Genomic DNA, 18,535 nt, shown 5'->3' with positions numbered 1-18,535 from the left:
TAAATGTTGTATTAGTTGCAGCACCAGCTGGGGTGAAAACAAGAATATTACCTGCTGTTTTACTGTATTACACTTTATTGACCTACTCTGTGAACTTTGACCCTGCAGGCCAAGCAGCAGCGCCATGAACGTGAGCTCTATGAGCTGAAGATCAAGGCTGAACGAGAAGCTCTTGAGACAAAACTACAGCTGGAAGAAAACAGGCAGAGAGTGGCCAGGGTACTGCACACAATCAGCTCACAAGAACCAACAAAATGTTTATGTATTTGTGGATAATAGATTCAACGTTTGCTTTATAACCTTTTAATTTCCAACGTATGAGCGCTTTGATTTTCTGTCTGTGTAATGTATATGTATGTATATGGTTTTGTCCAGGCTCATATAGAACTGCAGGAAACCTTGGCAGCATCTCAAAAAAAGACTTTGGGAGGCCTCCAGGAATCAACTACTAAGATGATGACTCAACAGGCCGAGGCAGCGCAGTACACAGCCGATGCTGCCCGACACATCAAAGAGGTTAGCAATCAGTTCCCTCCTCCCTGCCTGGAAAAAGCCTGTGTCCTAATTGTACAGCAAAAGCTAATTGATTGTTGAAGAAGAGAAAAAGCATAACATCCAGCCTAAGAGTGACGAGGTCATACATTTTGATCGCCTTATTGTGTTTTACTTCATCAGATGACAGAACTAGTCCGGTCGCAGATGTCAGGATCTGTGGTTGTCCCTCCTGTTGCCACTGATTCCTCCACAGTGGAGCAAAGAAAAGAAAATGACACTTACTCGATGGAGCATCGACAGGATAACGTAGACTCTGACAGGTACACTCCAAACGATCACACTCACTTTCCTGTCAGTTTCTGATTTTTATATCCTTCGTAACAGCGATGGGCACGCAAAGTAAAAATGCTTTTGCAGGGAACCGCTTGACGAATTGAAGATTACCCTTCACCTCGTGTTATCACATGAGGTGCTGAGCCTTGATGCGGGCGATCGTTGGCAGTTCGTCTTGCAATCGGAAGGTTGCTGGTTCGAGCCCCGGCTTGGACAGTCTCGGTCGTTGTGTCCTTGGGCAAGACACTTCACCCGTTGCCTACTGGTTGTGGTCAGAGGGCCCGGTGGCGCCAGTGTCCGGCAGCCTCGCCTCTGTCAGTGCGGCCCAGGGTGGCTGTGGCTACAATGTAGCTGCCATCACCAGTGTGTGAATGTGTGGATGACTGGATGTGTAAAGCGCTTTGGGGTCCTTAGGGACTAGTAAAGCGCTATACAAATACAGGCCATTTACCATTTGATCTATTTCACAGATCAAGTCCAGAGGACCCCAAGCTTAAGTGTTCATTAAGGTGTTTGTCACATAGATATAAAATAAGCTCAGAGATTAAGCTGGTGTCAAACACAAGGTGCTTAGTTTATGTAAAAATGTAGTTTGTTGTTGTTTTGGTTTACGTGATGAAAATGGTTTTATTTGTGTATGTTCATGTGTTAGACTTGTACATAGTTAAACATGTATGGATCAAATAATGTTGAATTCTGGGTATGGATTTGTAAGCAATGAAATTTAAAATAAGGGGGTAGAACAGGAAAAGTCTAAACTTCATCCTACTCCTCATCGAGCACACACATTCTGTAGACATGGATATATACATGAAAACTTGACGATTTTTAACTTTTGTTTTCTTTGTTATTTCAGTTATATTTGCATGTTCGAAATAAAAATTCTATCTGTCGGCATGACTCTGCAAAGCTGTGGCAGACTTTTGACATGCTAGCTGTAACTGGTTTCACTATTGGACCCACCTTTGAACTGTTCAGATATTCACAGCTAAGCCTATCTCTAATAATATTAAACAACTAGTTGGACATGTATTAGGGTAACAACCCAAGTGTTGTCAACCCTTTTACCTCAAAGGCCTAAATTTAAAATCTTGTTCTCTTACAGCTTTCAGAGTGAACCATCAAACAGAAGGACCAGGTCAGAGGAGCCGCTGTCTTCACTGAGCACGAGTCATTCTGACTCGCTATCATTCAGGAAACCGAATCTCAGGTACCAGTCAGTCTCTTTATGCAGTGCCATGTCTGCAGGTTTTTCTTTTTTCATTATATTTGAGGAATACGAATTGAAACAAACCCACTCAATATGCCTTTTTTCCCTTCGCTCAGTGGATCTGCCTTAAGCAGCCAACACAGCCCATCACATCACTTATCAAACCATGAGAAGCAGATGAAAAAAGAGGCCATAGAGGGGAAATGGAGGAATAGTGGACTCGAGAAAAGGCCAAAACAGGAAGCAGCCAGCAGCTCCATAGAAGAGGAAGTTCTAGCAGCAGCAGCAAATGACTCCGTCTGCAGTGACAGTATTCCATCTGTACTGGATGAAAAAGGTAAAAGTTAAAAACTCGACATGCATTTAAATTGTTTCTTTTCCCCGTGTAAACAGTCAGATGTTGATATCATCACTGTTAGAGGAAAATATAAAAACACGATGCCCACCTTTGATCTTTATCTAAAAAAAACCCCAAAACTTCACCCCGAGTTTCTTTTGGTCTCTGCCCCTTCAGGAGACAGTACATCTGTGGCCACAGAGTACTCGCTCAAGTTTGACGAGTCCATGACAGAAGACGAGATTGAAGAGCGTTCCTTCCGCTCTCTTCTGCCATCAGAGGCACATCGCCGGGGAACCATGGAGAAAAAATCCCGCCACCACGAGGAGTCAGAGGATGATGGAGCCAATCACAGCACATTGGTTTCAGGACCGGGGCTGCACAATTCTTTTAAGGTGAGAGTCCAAACACTGGCCAGCACAATCAGTTGATGCAGCTATGTAACTGAAATCATTTTTTACTTGTTCTTTACCTGTTCCTTACTGAACTTATGATTTCTCTTCCTTCTTAAATCTCACTGTCTTCTCATTTTCACGTTCTCCTGCAGTCACAGGACTCAAACATAGCCTTCTCTGGTGGACAGGACAGCTTTTCCCAGTTCACCATGGACATGGTTCGCCAGTACATGAAAGATGAGGAGGTAAGACTGCAGCACCAGAGCTCTCTGCTGCGTCTTCGCCAGAAAGCACTCAAGGAGAAGACCAGAACAGAGCTGGCCTGGCTAGAGCACCTGAAGAAGAAGCTGAGAGATAAGGGAGAGGATGACAAAATGCCACCAATCAGGAAGAAGCAGAGAGGCCTTCTCTTAAAGCTGCAGCAGGAGCAGGTACTGTGGATGGCAAAAGCACAGTTACATTGAGGGAGCTTCACTGAATGCTGTGGTGTTAACTTTTGCTACTAAGCAGTGTTCTCTCTCACTGTGCTCATTTTCTCAGGCTGAGATCAGGCGACTTCAGGAGGCCAACAAAGCTGCGAGGAAGGAAAGGCAGCTATTGCTGAAACAGCAGGAGGAGATTGAACGGATGAGAAACTCAACACTCAGGCTGAAGGAACGTCTCAAGTGTGCTGGGATTGAAGCGCCTCCTGTAAGTAGCTCAGTCATTTATCAGCTCCTGCAGAAGAACCAGCGAATTAAGGCGATTTCAGTTCAGTTCATGCTTTGTTCGTGACAGGTAGTCTTGAATAAACACAGGAAAAAAGCGTACATTCAACCAGACATGTTGGTGTGCTCATTTCTTTTCTTTTTTCCCTTGTTAATTCTCAATCTTTCTGCGTGTGTCGATCATCCTCTAGGAGACCCCGGTGTCAGAAACCCCAGGGTCTGAGCCAGCTTCCCCAGATATGAGGCATGCTGATGCTAACCGCAGCCCCTCTCCCTCACTCTCTGTCTCTGGAAGTGAGACTAGCAGCATCATGCAGAAGCTCAAGAAGATGCGCTCTCACATGGATGAAAAGTAAGGACTTTAATTTAATCTTCATGGATTAACTGGGCTTGGCTGTCTCCTTATTGACAAGCCTCCCACTGAATGATAAGAATTCATGTATTCATTTATTTTTCAACTTAACTTTAGTTTTACTTTGATTAAAATCTGAATTGCTTTTAGTATGTGGCTGCAAAGACATCCCTCCATTAGTGCTATGTTCTTGGATAGCATAGCTTCATTAAAAAGAAAAGGTATCGTAGTTTATAAATGTCTTCTTTTTAATTCTAGTTTGACAGGATACAAAGCAGAGATGTACATTTACTGTGGGAGACCTTATCTAGCACTAATTGAAACAGTGGCATCTTTCTCTTGCTGCTCGGCGTGCTTCTCTTGCTGTTTTAAAGTGCTCGTCTCTTTAGCTTAGACGAGCAGCCACACACTCCCTCAGTACATCTTTGAGTTTCGATTTATATAAGCTACTTTGTAAAAAGCTCTCCTACTCATATGTTTGAAAGAAAGAAAGAACATCAGACAATAATCAAAGACCCTAAATATTTACAGTACCATTTAACCTTAGCACTGCAACATTCAGTTATATGTATGCCGTGTATTCCATAAAGTTTATTACACCCAATGACTCTCATATTGGCCATGGGCTTGCAGTAGCTGTAGGTCACCTAAAGCTTTAAACTTGGTCACCAGCTTTGGTCAGCTGACTGCAGAGCCTCTCAAATCTAGATGGTACAAACAAGTGTGAATTGTTCTGGGATTTATAATTTGCGTATAAGTGACAGACCAGCCTTCCATTACCCGTTTTCAGCAATTTTTAGGGCTTCAATTCTTCAAATAAAGGCTTACAACAAAAAACATCTGAGCAGTTTTACTGTGGTTTTGTTGTATAATGTTACAGGCTTCAGGCAGGTAATATAGTTTAATATAATCGGACCATTTAGACGACCTTTTCCCCGTTGTTCTCCAAATCTGCTGTTTTGTTAACAATGGCAAAAGCAATTGCACAAAAATACCCAGTAACAACTTCACCTAACGGTGTTAACCAACACTAATTAGTTTGACTGTCGTAGTTACAGATTAGTTTGTCATAACTGCCTCAGTAAGCAGGTTAGCCGGTAATGACATCCTGACAAACCCTCAAGGTTACCTTAACACACACACTGAGTCAAATGTTGATAAAAGGATTGTTACATGAGAAGTGGTGCTTTAAACGTAACAGCTTGACACCTCGGGTGCGATAAAACGACATTTTCTCACATCACTCTCTCCCTTTCTCTCTGCTTGTCTCTTTCCTCTGCGTCTTGTTCTGTTTTCTTTACATTACGTACGTGTGTCTGCGTGTGCGCTGTAAATGTATCCTCGTTTGTGTGGCTCTTTTGACTTTGTCTCTGCGTGCTTGTGTGTTGTAGACACTGTTCTCCTGTCCACTGCTTCTTCTCTGTGTTCACGGCCCATCACTGGGCCTCCCTCAGTGTCTGTCTTCCCAACCTTCACCCTAAATTCAGGCTCTTTATCTACAAGCAGTTGGTCAGGTACTGTACAGTGTTCTCTACCTATGCACCTAGCCCTGCCCTGCCCTGCCTCAACTCCACCCCCACCCCATGGAACATGCTTGTGTTTGTCCACTGGCACTGGGACCTTGGTGGGGTGGGATGGTGAATGATGTGTGCTGATATGTCTGAGGTTCTTTGTTGGGATATTTCAAGGTTTGTAACTTTCAGGATGGGCTTTTTCATGGGGACAGAGTTTGGATGAAAGCTTAAAGTGCCCAAGGAAAGCTGCTTTACTGAAATAAGCTAACCTTAAACATGTTTTTTTTTCTAGTCCTTGATATTTGTGGCATCAGCAAGACAAAAAAATCCAGTGTTACCAGAGAAGGTATTAAAGCACACTGGTCGAGTGTAAAACAATAAACACGAGGGAAAATTGGGAAATAGAAACCTTTTGATTTGCGATGGTCAAAGGTTATGTTATTTAGTAGGAGCCTTCCTTGCTGGATGGGAATCTCAGACTTAAAACTGGGATTTCACTAATTTGTGTCATGTTTAATTTACAACTCTTTCCCTCCTCCTTGCCTCTTGGAATGAATTAGCGAAATTTGCAGTGGAAATTATTCTTTACATTGTGGCTTCTAGCTGAGAGCTGCAGCCTAGTTATCAAAATAAAATGTTTGGAAATGAAACCGCACAGTGACATTGAAGTAAAGGAGTTTTCAGAGAAAAGACCAGAGATGGAGTGGTTTATCTCTTTAATGAGCCCAGTAAATCTTAACTAGCGCTTTTATTATGTAACTGTTGCATAGGATGGGATAATAAGTACAGATGGTCATTGGCTCTAATAGAGTTTGGGAAGGCACTAAAGAATCTCCCCAGTCTCGGTCTTTAGTATCTGGGCTGTCATCAGTATAAATTAGGTCAAGAGAAAGGCTTCTAAATTAGATCAAGGCTAAATAATACTGCACTGTAATGGCACCCATAGCTGTGGGAGACCATATTACAAAACAGCTATACCTGACTGCGCTTTATTTTGACAGATATTTGTACGTGTTAGTGTCCCTGATATACATTGAATTGAAGAATTAAACGGTCTTCTTGCTTTGCGAGACAACAAAACTATTCTTTGAGTTGTTATTCTGATATATAAGGAGGTGGAGGAACGTAAAGGAACACTCGGAGACTGAAGAATTTGTTCTTAGGACTTAAAAAAATCATATTTAAACTGCTTAGTGTGTGTGTGTGTGTGTGTGTGACTATGCTTATTGCTCCCTGGGTTTGAATCTGATGCATGAATCTGACATCTTTACTATTATCTTCCTTCTCCTCTTTTCTCCTAAGGGACATTTCATCACTTATTGTATATAATGGGTACTTGTACATATCTGTATTTGGATGATTATTCTGGGCATGTGTGGGATGTGTGTTTTAATTCTGTGTGCGCTGGACAAAAGTTTGAGTTGAGTTTGCAGTAATAACTGAATGTCAAGGTGATTCTGGGTTTGCTTGCTTCTGCAGGTCATATTTAACCTTTTCTAATGCTCAGTGTATTTGTACTGCTTCTCTTCAACTCTCTTCCTTCATCTTCCTCCTCTCTGCCATTCTCATCTCTTTTTTTTTTTTTTTTTTTTAACCGTTCTTCCACTTCCTCTTCATCACTTTATTCTTTCCCATTTCTTCCTTTCCATCCACCTCTGTAGGTTCCTGACCAAACGAGAACAACAGCTGATGCAAAGACGTCACCACGCTGAAGAGCTGCTACAATGGAAGCAGCAACTGGACAAGGAGGAGGCAGAGGTCCGTAGGATGGAGAAAGAGGCCCTGGCTGCATGGGACCAGAAAACACTTCGGGACAATCATCTTGACGTGTCAGAGGGACAGGAAAAGGACATCTCTGATATAAGCTCCCACCTCAGTCACCGCCGCAGCTCAGAGCCCAGAACTGACAGCGAGAAAGGTGAAGCTGCCGAATTTTCTTATTTTCAAGTGTAGAACATGGTTTAACCGGAAAATAACAACGTAATGGGATTTAAAAAATACACAGTGTGGTGTGGGAGTAAGAGTAAAATACATAACAATGTTGATTTGTTTCATTTTTCAGAGGATGTTAGCGAGGGCGACTGTTCGTCAGTGACACCTGAGTCCAGTATGCACACGGAGGGACCGGCTCCACCTGCCTCAGTCTCTGAAATAACTTTGGCCTCTGTCCAGGGCAGCCCTGCAAATTACACCCAGGACTTCACTTCAGCATCACAATCACCTGCAAGTCAACTGCATGTAATGGATTTTGTATTTTTAGCGTTTTTGTATTTTATTGTTTCAACTAATTGCTTTGATACTCACTGTAGTTTTTGGGGTTTTGAACACACATCTGTGTACAGGAGAAAGAATCTTATAGCTGCGTTTTTTCCTCTGCTGTACTTCTTGAGGATTAGGAAAAGGGTTCATAAGCCTTACTTAATTTACTGTGACTGTAAAATATTAATGTAAGCATACGATCTGTTGACTGTGATGTCATGTGACATGTCCTGAAGTAGTGTTCCTCTGTCTTCCCATCTAGTCTAATGCTCCTGAAGGCAGCCACAGCCCTGCTGCATCTCCTTCAGAGGGCAGCAGTAAAACAAAGATGCAGCTCCGCTCCACCGCCCGGACACTTATCCGCCCCTGCACTCAGCCCACCGACCCTCCAATGGCCACCCAGTCTGGTGAGTTACTAGTGTGCAAAACCCACGCTGAGATTATAACGCTTTTGGAGTGTGAAATTCTTCCCGACAGTTTTTAGAGACGAAAGGATGGGTAAAGCAGACAGCTGACATAATGCAGCTATATTGCTGGCGCTGTGTAGGCAGGAAGAATGTGATGATGCCAGAAATGCATTATGCAACCACTTCCCTGCTCCCTAACAAGCTTAACTGTGTGATAGGAGACGGGAACTCTTTGCATTGCACTTTATCGTACCAGTGCAAACTGTTGTGCTGGCCTCGTGTTGTAGCTGAGTGTGCTTTATTCATTTCCAGGTCACTTTTTAAATGTTTTCAATACTCTTTTTGTTCAGTGTGTTTATGGAAATGAACTTTACACATTCCCGGTAAAGAAAATGTACAGTAATCCCCAAAGAAATGTGTTAGTGTTTGAGTGGGCTAAAGGTTGGATTACCCGTTGCTAATCAGAGGTCTGGCACCATTTTCACATTGTAGTTGTGATTTGTCATGTACATTTTTCTTTAGAAACCATTTCAGACCAGAGTGACATAGAGAGCCGTATCAAGGCGCTCAAGGAAGAACTCAAAAAACGTAAGTTAATGGCCTCCGAGCTAAAGAAGGAGCAGAAGAAGCGACATAAGGAGCGGCTGAAGGCAGAGGAGGCGAGTCTGTTGAAACAGCTGGAGGTAAACATGATGTGTAAACTACATTTAAACATCCAGTTAGATTTGAATAATTTCTTTTCTTCTATGGACGTTTACTTGTGCGTGTATTCTTATCTCTGCTATCATTCTGTGTTTTATTTTGATTTTACAGAACTATAACAACTTCATTGAGAAAACTAAGGCAGACCTTAACAAAGAGCCAGACTTAACACTTGATACCAACTCCCAGATCAACGAGTCCAACTCTGTTTTAGAGCATCTTCCATCTTCACACAGGTACAGAGAATAATAATGATATTTTTCTACATAATTTTCAAATGAATGGTGTGCAGTTAAAAATAAATGCTTGTTTCTCAGGTCTGAACTCATCAAAATCTCAGAGTCTGAAAGGACACAAATTGATGCATCATTAGATCATCGTGAGTGTTTTAAAGTCATCATAATAAATACTTTATTATAATAAATAGAATACGTGGAGTGTTTATTCAAAATGTGTTTTCACAAATATTTTCCAGTAATAATGCGGCTCTCCCAACTCTTATGACAGATGCCTTTCCTAAGCCACATCTAAGTAGATCCACTTCAGTGCCTGGAGACGTGTCTGCTGAGGCGCCTCAAAGAGTCACTCCGGGTGTGGCAATATCTGGCAGCCCAGAAAGTCCAACCTCAGGACAGAGGAATCATCAGTCTACAGAAGATCTTATTAGGCAGCACTCCACAGAAGACAAGTCAGAACATGCAGATGAGAATATTGTGTCTGATTATAGATCTGATATTCAGGAAGAGCTGGAGGTGGAAATAAGCTCCAGAGTTGAGGATGAACAAACTCAGCATCTTCTAAAACTGGAAAATGAAGACAGACTTGACTCTCAGGAGAGGTTGCCTACATCTAAATGTGTTTCCTCTTCTGTGGATGAAGAAGAACAACATTCATCAACTGTTGGCCTTGAACAGGGAAATCAGATGAAGCAGAGTGAAGTATCTGATGTAGAGGAACCTTTACAGCCATACGTTATTGCCTCTAGTCAGCCACATTCAGCGGTAGCGGACCTCAAAACCTCAGCGCATCAAAACTACAGCTCTGCATCTGTTGACCAGGCCCAATCCCCAAACTCAGATGCTTTTGGTTCAATGAAGGAGGCTTCCATAAAAGACACTGAGGCTTCTCCAGTAGCAGATGGTTATCACGATGACTTTGAGTCATCAGTGGATTCTTCATCCAAGGAAGAACATCATAGTTCCAAGGCTGAGTCTCAGACCTCCCACGTTTCCTCCCATGAAATCAAGGGTTCAAGAAAAGACGCATCTAGCAGGGGCCTGGCATTTGACAGCCCGGATGAAGTTGTAGAGGAAGAAATAGCTGAAGATCTGAGTCACCATTCTGGCATCAGTGTGCCTAGCCATAAATCCGGAAGACTGCTGGATCTCAATAAGCAGGCAGTAGATTTTAAACGGGACAATGAGAGCTTTAATTCCAGACACTCACCAACCATCTATTCTCTGCAGGTCCCCCTCTCTCCTGTTATAGATGAAATGCCGGATTTTTACATTGGAGACCGAGTTCTTGTTGGTGGTGTTCAGCCCGGCACTTTGCGATTCAAAGGTCCAACCAGCTTCGCCAATGGTTTCTGGGCAGGGGTTGAGCTGGACAAGTCTGAAGGGAGCAACAATGGCACTTACGATGGAGTAGTATACTTTGAGTGTGACGAGCGCCATGGTATATTCGCTCCACCAGACAAAATCTCACACCTCCCAGACAAGTTTGAGCTCTACACCGATACCACAGAAGATGAGGACTCGTTCTTTGATGACTTGTCAGATAAAGATAGAAATGAACCTAAAACTAAGGAAGACAATTTCCAAATGCAAGAAAATCTCAACAGGGAAAATGAACAGACCTCTCACAAGGAGACTGGGTCAAATGATAAGAAGGGAACTGATGGCTCTGTTCTCAAGAGCCAGGATCCACATTGGGACAGGCCCCAGCTCAATTCACAACATCACAAAGAATCTAAACATCAATTTTCTGATGAGAACATTAAGGACATGATGTTGAATTCTGAAGATGCATCGCACACTCTCATCATCTCTGACTTGGATAAAACAGGTCAGGTGATGGAGAGTAAAAAGGAGATTACAGCCCTTGTTGAAAAAGAAGACGTAGAGTCACATGATGATAAGAGGAAAGAAAAGGACAAGGATTTTCTGGACACAGTTGCAGACAGGCTTGTCAACAACTTTGTGGAAGACGCTCTTAAACAGTGTGCTGAAATTAAAAGGGCGAAAGAGCAGAAGATTGAAGCTGCCAAGCAGATGAATGGAGACCTGTTTGGTGAAAATGAAGAAGAAGAAGAAAAATGGAAATCTACAGTGGATCAAAAAGATGATCTCCCCTTCTTTCTCCCAGTTGAAAAGGAGGAACTGTCCTCTCCAGAACTGTGTAACCGACCGGTGAGTCTAACCGTTTAATAGCAGATTATTTAATTTCCGCTTCTTTGTTTTGTAATGAGTTGTGGATAAAAATAATAATAAGCTCAAAGCAGTCAGCTAACCGCTGGCAGTGATGACATCAAGATAGTAACTTGTTTATTTGAGCCTGTCCTCGGGATTTGTTCAGCCAAAGTCCAACTTTATATTGACAGACTTCATTGAATTTGGTGGTCGGTGCTGAAGCCTTTGTGAAATATTTGTAAGCAAAATTGACACTAAAATGCAAAACCGAAACTTATTGTAGGCCTCGTGGTGTGATGTTGCAATCAGATGTTAATATTTATGCAAATCTAGAATTGAATGTAAGCTTGATGTTGATGTTGTCCTTTTTTATTTTTACTTTTTCAACACAGGAGAGTCCAGTGTTAGGAGCCATTGGTCAAGAAGAGCTCGCCAAGCGTCTAGCAGAGCTGGAACTGAGCCGTGAACTGCTCGATGACCTCGGTGATGATCAGGACTGGTTTGATGAAGACTTTGGCCTTAGCTCCCGCAGGAAACAGCAGAAACTCAAAGAGGAAGAGGCACGACTGGGAGCGGGATTTGGGAGATCTAGCTCATCAGCTGGCCCAGCTATGGGGGAAATGGGTCCGTCATCAGGTGGAGAACCCCAGGTAAAGACGCCACCTAGACCGGAGCTGCCTCTCCCCTTGCCTCCTAAACTACCTGAGCAGCCTGCCATGGTGGTACCCCACTCAGCTGTAGAGGTGGAGAAGATGGTCCATGCTGCCACACGGGAGCTCTGGGACAGCTTTGACCTCGGGAACAAGGGAACGCTCACTCATGGGCAGCTGCTAAGTCCACAACCTTCACTAGAATACCTTGGCAAAGAGGACAGCACCCAGAACCAGGAGTCGCTGTCCATTCGCAGCTACAGAAAGGTATAAATAAGACGTGTGGACCCATGAAAATGTCAGTCATGTTTTTAAAGCTCCAAAGCTGGCTTTGGGCTAAACCACCTAAATTGAGGTTATTCTACTTGAGAAGCTTTATTTATGTAAATTTCATACAGTACTTCATATTTTTACCTGTGCTCTTTTCTCAGGCTGTGTATGACTTAACGTGGGAGATCCTTCAGGAGATCTATGCTGAAGACCCCAATACTAATCAGCCTCAGTGGGTCAAACCGCGTCGAGTGAAGTCCTCTTCATTTCACAAAGTCAGGACACCGGGAGACATCAAGAAGATCCAGGTAAAAGAACGATGGCAGCAACACTGAGAGAAACTGTTGAACAGTGACAATAATGATGCTGTAGTGATGTTGACTGTTGATATTTTTGACTATAAAATAATTACATTTTTGTGAAATTGTTTCATAGTTGACTTATGTTCTATAATCCTTTTCATGAGCATTACTTTTAGTGGCCTTTGACCACCAAATTAGAAATTCTTAATAAGGATTTTACAGTCACTCAAATCCAGCATCGCGACTAACATGTTTTTTGTCCCCCTTATGCTGTTTCTCAGGAGTTCATCACAGAAGAAGTACTGAAGCTTTATGGTCTGACAAAAGACCAGAACCAGAAGAACGACTGGCAGAAGATGCTCAAGTTTGGAAGAAAGAAGCGAGACAGAGTCGATCACATACTGGTAGGCCCCCGAATGCCATTTGCATTTCTCTGTGGCCCAAACGGAGCATCTTGTAAATGTTGCCTTTTTCATTTTTAGAAGTAAACACATGAGAAATGATTTTATTCCCACTAAATAACAGCAACAGCTTTAAAGAGGTAATAGGATTACTTAGAGTTAGGAAAACATGCATTGCAGATTAGAGTCTTTAATGATTTATTAAAATTACAGGAAGTTGAACATAATCTGCCTGAAAAGCTTCATACTGCGATGGTTTATTTCAGGTGGTGCAGGTTCATTTAATGTCTTTAGAGAAGAGGAGCAATTTTAAGCAGGAGAAGTGCTCCACACAGGCCATTTTCCACAACAGGAACTGTCAGATGGTTTTTGGAAAGCCTAAACCATTTTCCCACCAGCTTAATTCCCTCATTTACAACTGCAAAATGAAAATGTGAGAAAGTTCTACTTTTAGGGGTCTTCATTTTCATTTTGCAATCAAAAGAGGGGATTAACCTGGTGGGAACATACACAAATGTGGTTATCCTCTCAGAGGAAACTATGTGAAACCAGATAGAATAAATAGAAAAGAGATGCTAAGATGTGAAAATGGATTGATGAGGATTTTTTGCTTTAGTGGTTGAGCCAAACAATGGTGTTAATAAAGACACTGTGACTCTGATTGTTTTACAGTAGCTATGGTCCAGTTCTCTGTGAGGAGGTGCAGCTTGTTACCACAGGGCAGGTTATAAGCAGCGAGTCCACTGTTGCTGCTTTGTGTTTGTTTCTTTACCGGCCGTCACACAGACGTGTGTTTGAAGAGATTGGGGGGGAAGTAGTAAGACTGATTGCTAAGTTTTTATAAGGAGAGAACATGAACGAGAGTTTGCTTTCCACGGTCCTGTGCAACAGCTGTGTCAGCAGGCTGACTTGATAATCTTTATGAGCCTTCACCAAAGTGGAAACACAAACAGTGGAACCTTTTGGCTCCATGGAAATGACTCCTGAGAGGAAAGGTCCAGATGGATAGATGTGCTCGGACGAAGGTTTTGGGCAGATATTTAAAACAAACAGTTGTTTTATTTGTTTTTAATTTATTTATTCCCCTTTTGTGCCAAGAAAGCAAAGAAATTATTGTAAAGTCTTTCAGCTCTTTATCATGCTATGTTTTAATGTTTAGCCAGGATAACAGACAAACCAAATGCTGGTTTACATAAACACAGAACATTAACTTTTTATCTTCGCTCCCTGAAATGTCTCTGATGTTATTTGTGTGGTGCCAACCACGGTGTTTGTCACCTCAGACTACTTTACATAGTAGTAAGATTACTGCGTTACTATATATTCTTTGTCATAGGGACAGCTGTCAGTCACTGTGCTTCTGTAGTAAAACCAGTTTTTCTCTCTCTCAGGTTCAGGAACTCCACGAGGAGGAGGCCCAGTGGGTCAACTATGACGAGGACGAGCTGTTTGTCAAAATGCAGCTAGCAGACAGCATCTTCGATTCTTTACTGAAGGACACAGTGAATGTGCTCACACTCATTTCTGACAAGAGAGCCAACAGAGACACGCTCTCCTGATGGCGTTCTGCTTGAGTTTAAACTACAACTTCTAGCTCAATCCTGTTCTTTCCCCACCACGGTGAACTCCAGCCAACTGTCGCTGCTCGGGCTTCCACCAGCTGATGTGCCAACAGCAACCCTCTGATGCCTTCAGTCTCAGTATTACCTCGCAGCTAAACAAATTGCCCTTAGTTCTCCAACATTCATTCGCTGAATCGCATCAGCTGACTGTAATAGCGACAACGGTCGCGCTCAAAACGCCTCTTGAGCAATCCCGCCCTCTAAAACCTTAACACGAGTCTGAGCTCTCGCCTGGACCGGCCGTTTTGCAGACTGTTGATGATGATGAGATGGACTGTGCCATTTGCAAGCATGCGAAGGTCCATGAATGCTGCTAAGTGATCGTTTTGTCGTGGACTTTGGAATAACATCCACTCAGAACAGTAGTAGATAATTCTTTTGAATTGTAAATCTTTAGGTAAATGTGTATATATGTGGATTCAAAAATTGTAGTAGAACAACAAATGAGCAATATAACGTGCAGTCTGGTTTGACAGTGATACATTATAGCCTTGGCTTTGTAATGCAGCACATTGAAACTAAACAGGTTAAAGTACCAACTCTAAGCTTTAATTTGTAGGTTTCACATCCAGACCCAGTGATCTGGGGGGGTAATTGCAGCTCGTTTTATTCACAGTCCTCTTTGCAGGGTTCTGTAAGTTTGCCTTAACCGCTGTAGCTCTTGCTTGTTTACGGGGACTTTTAGATCACTTTCTGGTCTTTGGCAAATACAGCACCTCCTTAGTTGGCATTGGGTCAAGTGATTTGCCTACCAGTAATGATAAAATTCAACTCTTTGGCTCACAAAGCTCATGGTTTGCTTTGACTGCAGGTTTACTAAAGGCTTGCTCCACGTTCTGTCTGTGAAAAAGTATTTCAGCCATTACAGACCATCAAACGCCTTTAAAGCAGAGAGTTGGGGCTTTAAATAGTCAGTGCTGTATTACAAATCTAGAGTTGCAACACTTGGTCTCTGATCAGATCTGGACAGACTTTGCTGTGTTGGACCGCTGAGTTCAAAGAGTCTATGAAACATGTTTGCTTCCTTAGTTATTTATTGCGTGAAAATGTTTAATTAGAGGCACAAAGAACATTCAGAATTGTAAATGATCTTGTAAGTAAACATACAGAGAAGAGCTCCTTTAAACTTTGTGTAAAGAAAGTCTAACATTGTTGTAAAAGCACAAATAAAAAATGTGAATATGGCAATACATGAGGGAGGAGAATCCAGGCAGAGAAGATGGAGAAATGTGTTTTAAATATTTAAAGTCGTTCTCTTAATAATCGATTGAAACTGTTTGTCTAAACTGTGTGACTTTTTATTGTGGCCACAGCTGTCCAGTCGGTCAACAGTGCGTTCCTCTTCTGTGCTGTATGCTAACTTTAGGAAGCATGTTCACATTGTAGCACAGTGTTGACCACACAGAGAAACCTTATCAACTGGTTTCTCTATGTGTGAACGCAACCGACACTTTAGTGTGTAGCACGAAAACAGAAGAGAAACAACTGCAGTAGGCTGATGTTTTTACACTTACATTACGGGACAGTACCGAAATGCTGGATTTGAGCCTCAGCTGTCCTACGGTCCATTTACTTCGTCTTATCTGAGAAAACACCCGTGGTTCTCGTTTCTTTATTATTTACTCTCTGAAAGGTTTGTTTGCATAACATTTGCCCTGAAATAAACACCCTGTCATGTAAAACCACGGCCGCTGCGAGTCATCGACCAGTTCGAACGAGGCATCACAAAGTAGCCAGAAGTGGTCGAACTCCATATTCAGTTCAAGTGCCTTTTTCAAGTTGAGTTGTTTGTTTCAAACTGACTTTCCTGATGTCTCTGCATCATTTGGACCTATTTTCTTCGAATGTCTCCCTTAAACTGCTGTATACTACCGTTTTATAAAGGATCCTACAAAGGCTGCTCTTCTTCTGACCAGTTAACCAGCGCTTCAGTTTCTGCCTTATAGATATTTCTGTGTAGTTTTTTTTTTTTGGACAGTTTTTTAAATCTCCTCTTGCTTCTGTGCCTCAGCCCGAGGAAATGTTTGCGTCTAACCTGCTTCTTATCAGGCCAGCCCATGTGTCTGTGCATATAGACACTGTTGAGTCATGTTATTGATGTACTGTATCAGGAACAAGTGGCTCAAGCTGACAGGCTGCACAGTGTGAGTCACTGAGCTGATGTGGTTCAGCACGTAGGACTGTATCTAAGGGCTTTTTTTTGTGCCACTGTCAGTGTGGCTTTGATCCAACAAACTGTAGAAACTCATTGTGGCATGTATGAGAGAGCTTGTTAATTCTCACTGACTGCTTGGAGCTAAAGTGACCTTAAACTGAGTCTTTTTCTTTTCCCCTTCCTGATGCTGTTTGAATACGTGTTGAGGTGTATGTTCAAACTGTACATAATGTAGGAAAAGACCAAAAACGTTTCATACCAGTCTCCATGCTATATGACATTAAAGTCTGGTGACATGATTAGTATCTTAGAAACGTTTTCTGCAAGGCTTTATTGCGACTCCTCCGTCTTTGTCCTCTTCAATTGATTGTATGTTGGTGGAAGCTAAGTTCCCCTCTGTAACTATGCAGTACTTGGTTGTACTTATTGTTTTGTGTGTCTGGACCAAACAGCTTAAGACCTCAGCTGTAGTCTGTAGATTAACTCAGCCTTCAAGTAGCTTGAAGCTGTTTGGTGTAGCGGTGTGTTCCTATCGTCTGGTCCGAGGTCTTCACAGGAGACGCAGCACCTGCCGTTTGATCTCTGTAAAAAGTAGGCACAAGATGTTTGAGTATCATATTAACAAGTCGAATTAGATTTCCCTGAATATTTATAATAATGTGCTGTGAGTGTGCTGCAAGTGCACTTGAAAATTAGTACAAATCTTTTATGGGTGTAAATATACTGTTTGTCCAATCTGACCCACACTTACGGTAACTTTAACGATTGTTGTATAAAAAGGAAAAAAAAAACACTGTTTACTTTGCAAATATGTACATAGTATATATTTGTTTACTAAATGAAATTTGAAACTGTAAATAAAGCTTTCATTGTTTCTAAAGGAATGTGATGTGAAATGTTTTCAATTTTAATTTAGGGTGTGCAGAAGTAGCTCCCACATGTTACAGTGCTGACGGCAGGATAACAAATCTCTCTGTAATGTTCGACTGTGCGACCAAACAGAGGTGTTGATGTTTGTTTGTCACATTGTTTTAGGGCGCAGTCGTGAGGCTATTGTTGCAAAGCTATCTGCAAATTAGCAGAAGAGCTGGAGATCCATCTCACTGCATCAGTGAATCGTTTTCATTTAAAAGAAAAAAAGACTCCTTCAACATAAAACCAACCAAGTTTGGGAAAATGAAGATTGTGTTTTTAATAACTTTACCATATTCACTGAAGTCCCATCCCTAAAGTTACAGGCCTCCAAAACACGCAGGGCTGTGTTGAAGATCGTGGCCTTTGCTTTTCCAGCATAATGAGCAGGGCTGAAAAACACATTTAGGCTTCGTCTAAAAACTGCAAATGAATCAACTTTATATCAACCCAAGTGACACCAGCACCAGAGTTTGTTTTTTTCCCCCAATTGCTGGGTATCAGTTTTATTGGATTTATCACAGTTTCAATAAAACTGCACTTTCCCCCCTAAATTAGAGTCACCTGCAACCTAAACACGGATACCATCCATGTTTTATCTGTTTTCTTAAATTCACTGAAAACAACTCACAAAGTGTGTCCTGGGTAACTTTAAAGGCTCTTTTCACCGTGTAGGATACAAGTCTGGTCAAAACAAGCATACAACAAGGTCTCCTTTTTTAACATAGTTTGATTCTTAGTTGTGTTTCCTTCTGTGTCAAAGTAAGTTTCTAATATAGTCATACCTGAACAGTCAAATGCAGCTTATTCTGTGAAATGGTCTTCACTTTCATTTCTCCAAGTAATGAATTGTTTTGCACACACCTGTAAATTGTCTCCAGCTCCCCCTACATGGAAGTCTGTTTTTTGTTGTGGGTGAGTTTTGCACAGGTTTACTTCTGTTTCTGCTCCCATTCATTGTTGATTTCATAACTTTGTAGTCTTTGTGAGTCTATGAAGGTGGCCCCTCCCTGAGCGTGGTTCTGCCGGAGGTTTCTTCCTGTTAAAAGGGAGTTTTTCCTTCCCACCGTTGCCAATGCTTCCTCAAAGAGTGTGTTTTTT

General features: G+C 42.0%; 1 protein-coding gene across 3 annotated transcripts in view; it reads left to right on the top strand.

Annotated features, from left to right (window-relative positions):
* cep350 (centrosomal protein 350) overlaps positions 1 to 15,653 on the top strand; it is a 32,684-nt gene extending 17,031 nt beyond the window's left edge. For 2 of the 3 annotated variants that reach the window (XM_026158656.2, XM_080297213.1), the window contains 21 exons: positions 109 to 219; positions 376 to 516; positions 676 to 815; positions 1,934 to 2,038; positions 2,155 to 2,375; positions 2,553 to 2,770; positions 2,923 to 3,201; positions 3,311 to 3,460; positions 3,669 to 3,829; positions 5,221 to 5,343; positions 7,005 to 7,261; positions 7,406 to 7,581; positions 7,865 to 8,009; positions 8,532 to 8,692; positions 8,823 to 8,947; positions 9,029 to 9,090; positions 9,219 to 11,122; positions 11,515 to 12,039; positions 12,204 to 12,350; positions 12,626 to 12,748; positions 14,137 to 15,653. In XM_026158656.2, coding sequence (XP_026014441.2) covers positions 109 to 219; positions 376 to 516; positions 676 to 815; positions 1,934 to 2,038; positions 2,155 to 2,375; positions 2,553 to 2,770; positions 2,923 to 3,201; positions 3,311 to 3,460; positions 3,669 to 3,829; positions 5,221 to 5,343; positions 7,005 to 7,261; positions 7,406 to 7,581; positions 7,865 to 8,009; positions 8,532 to 8,692; positions 8,823 to 8,947; positions 9,029 to 9,090; positions 9,219 to 11,122; positions 11,515 to 12,039; positions 12,204 to 12,350; positions 12,626 to 12,748; positions 14,137 to 14,304 — 5,442 coding nt within the window. In that variant the 3' untranslated portion in view covers positions 14,305 to 15,653. The remainder of the gene's footprint in view (positions 1 to 108; positions 220 to 375; positions 517 to 675; positions 816 to 1,933; positions 2,039 to 2,154; positions 2,376 to 2,552; positions 2,771 to 2,922; positions 3,202 to 3,310; positions 3,461 to 3,668; positions 3,830 to 5,220; positions 5,344 to 7,004; positions 7,262 to 7,405; positions 7,582 to 7,864; positions 8,010 to 8,531; positions 8,693 to 8,822; positions 8,948 to 9,028; positions 9,091 to 9,218; positions 11,123 to 11,514; positions 12,040 to 12,203; positions 12,351 to 12,625; positions 12,749 to 14,136) is intronic. The other variant, XM_026158660.2, reaches the window with a different exon arrangement.
* Positions 15,654 to 18,535: the final 2,882 nt, after the last annotated feature.

This window comes from Astatotilapia calliptera, chromosome 23, assembly GCF_964374335.1.
Source record: "Astatotilapia calliptera chromosome 23, fAstCal68.1, whole genome shotgun sequence".
NCBI lineage: Eukaryota > Metazoa > Chordata > Actinopteri > Cichliformes > Cichlidae > Astatotilapia > Astatotilapia calliptera.
The sequence above is the reverse complement of the archived record's forward strand: the minus strand, read 5'-3'. Positions and strand labels throughout refer to the sequence as shown.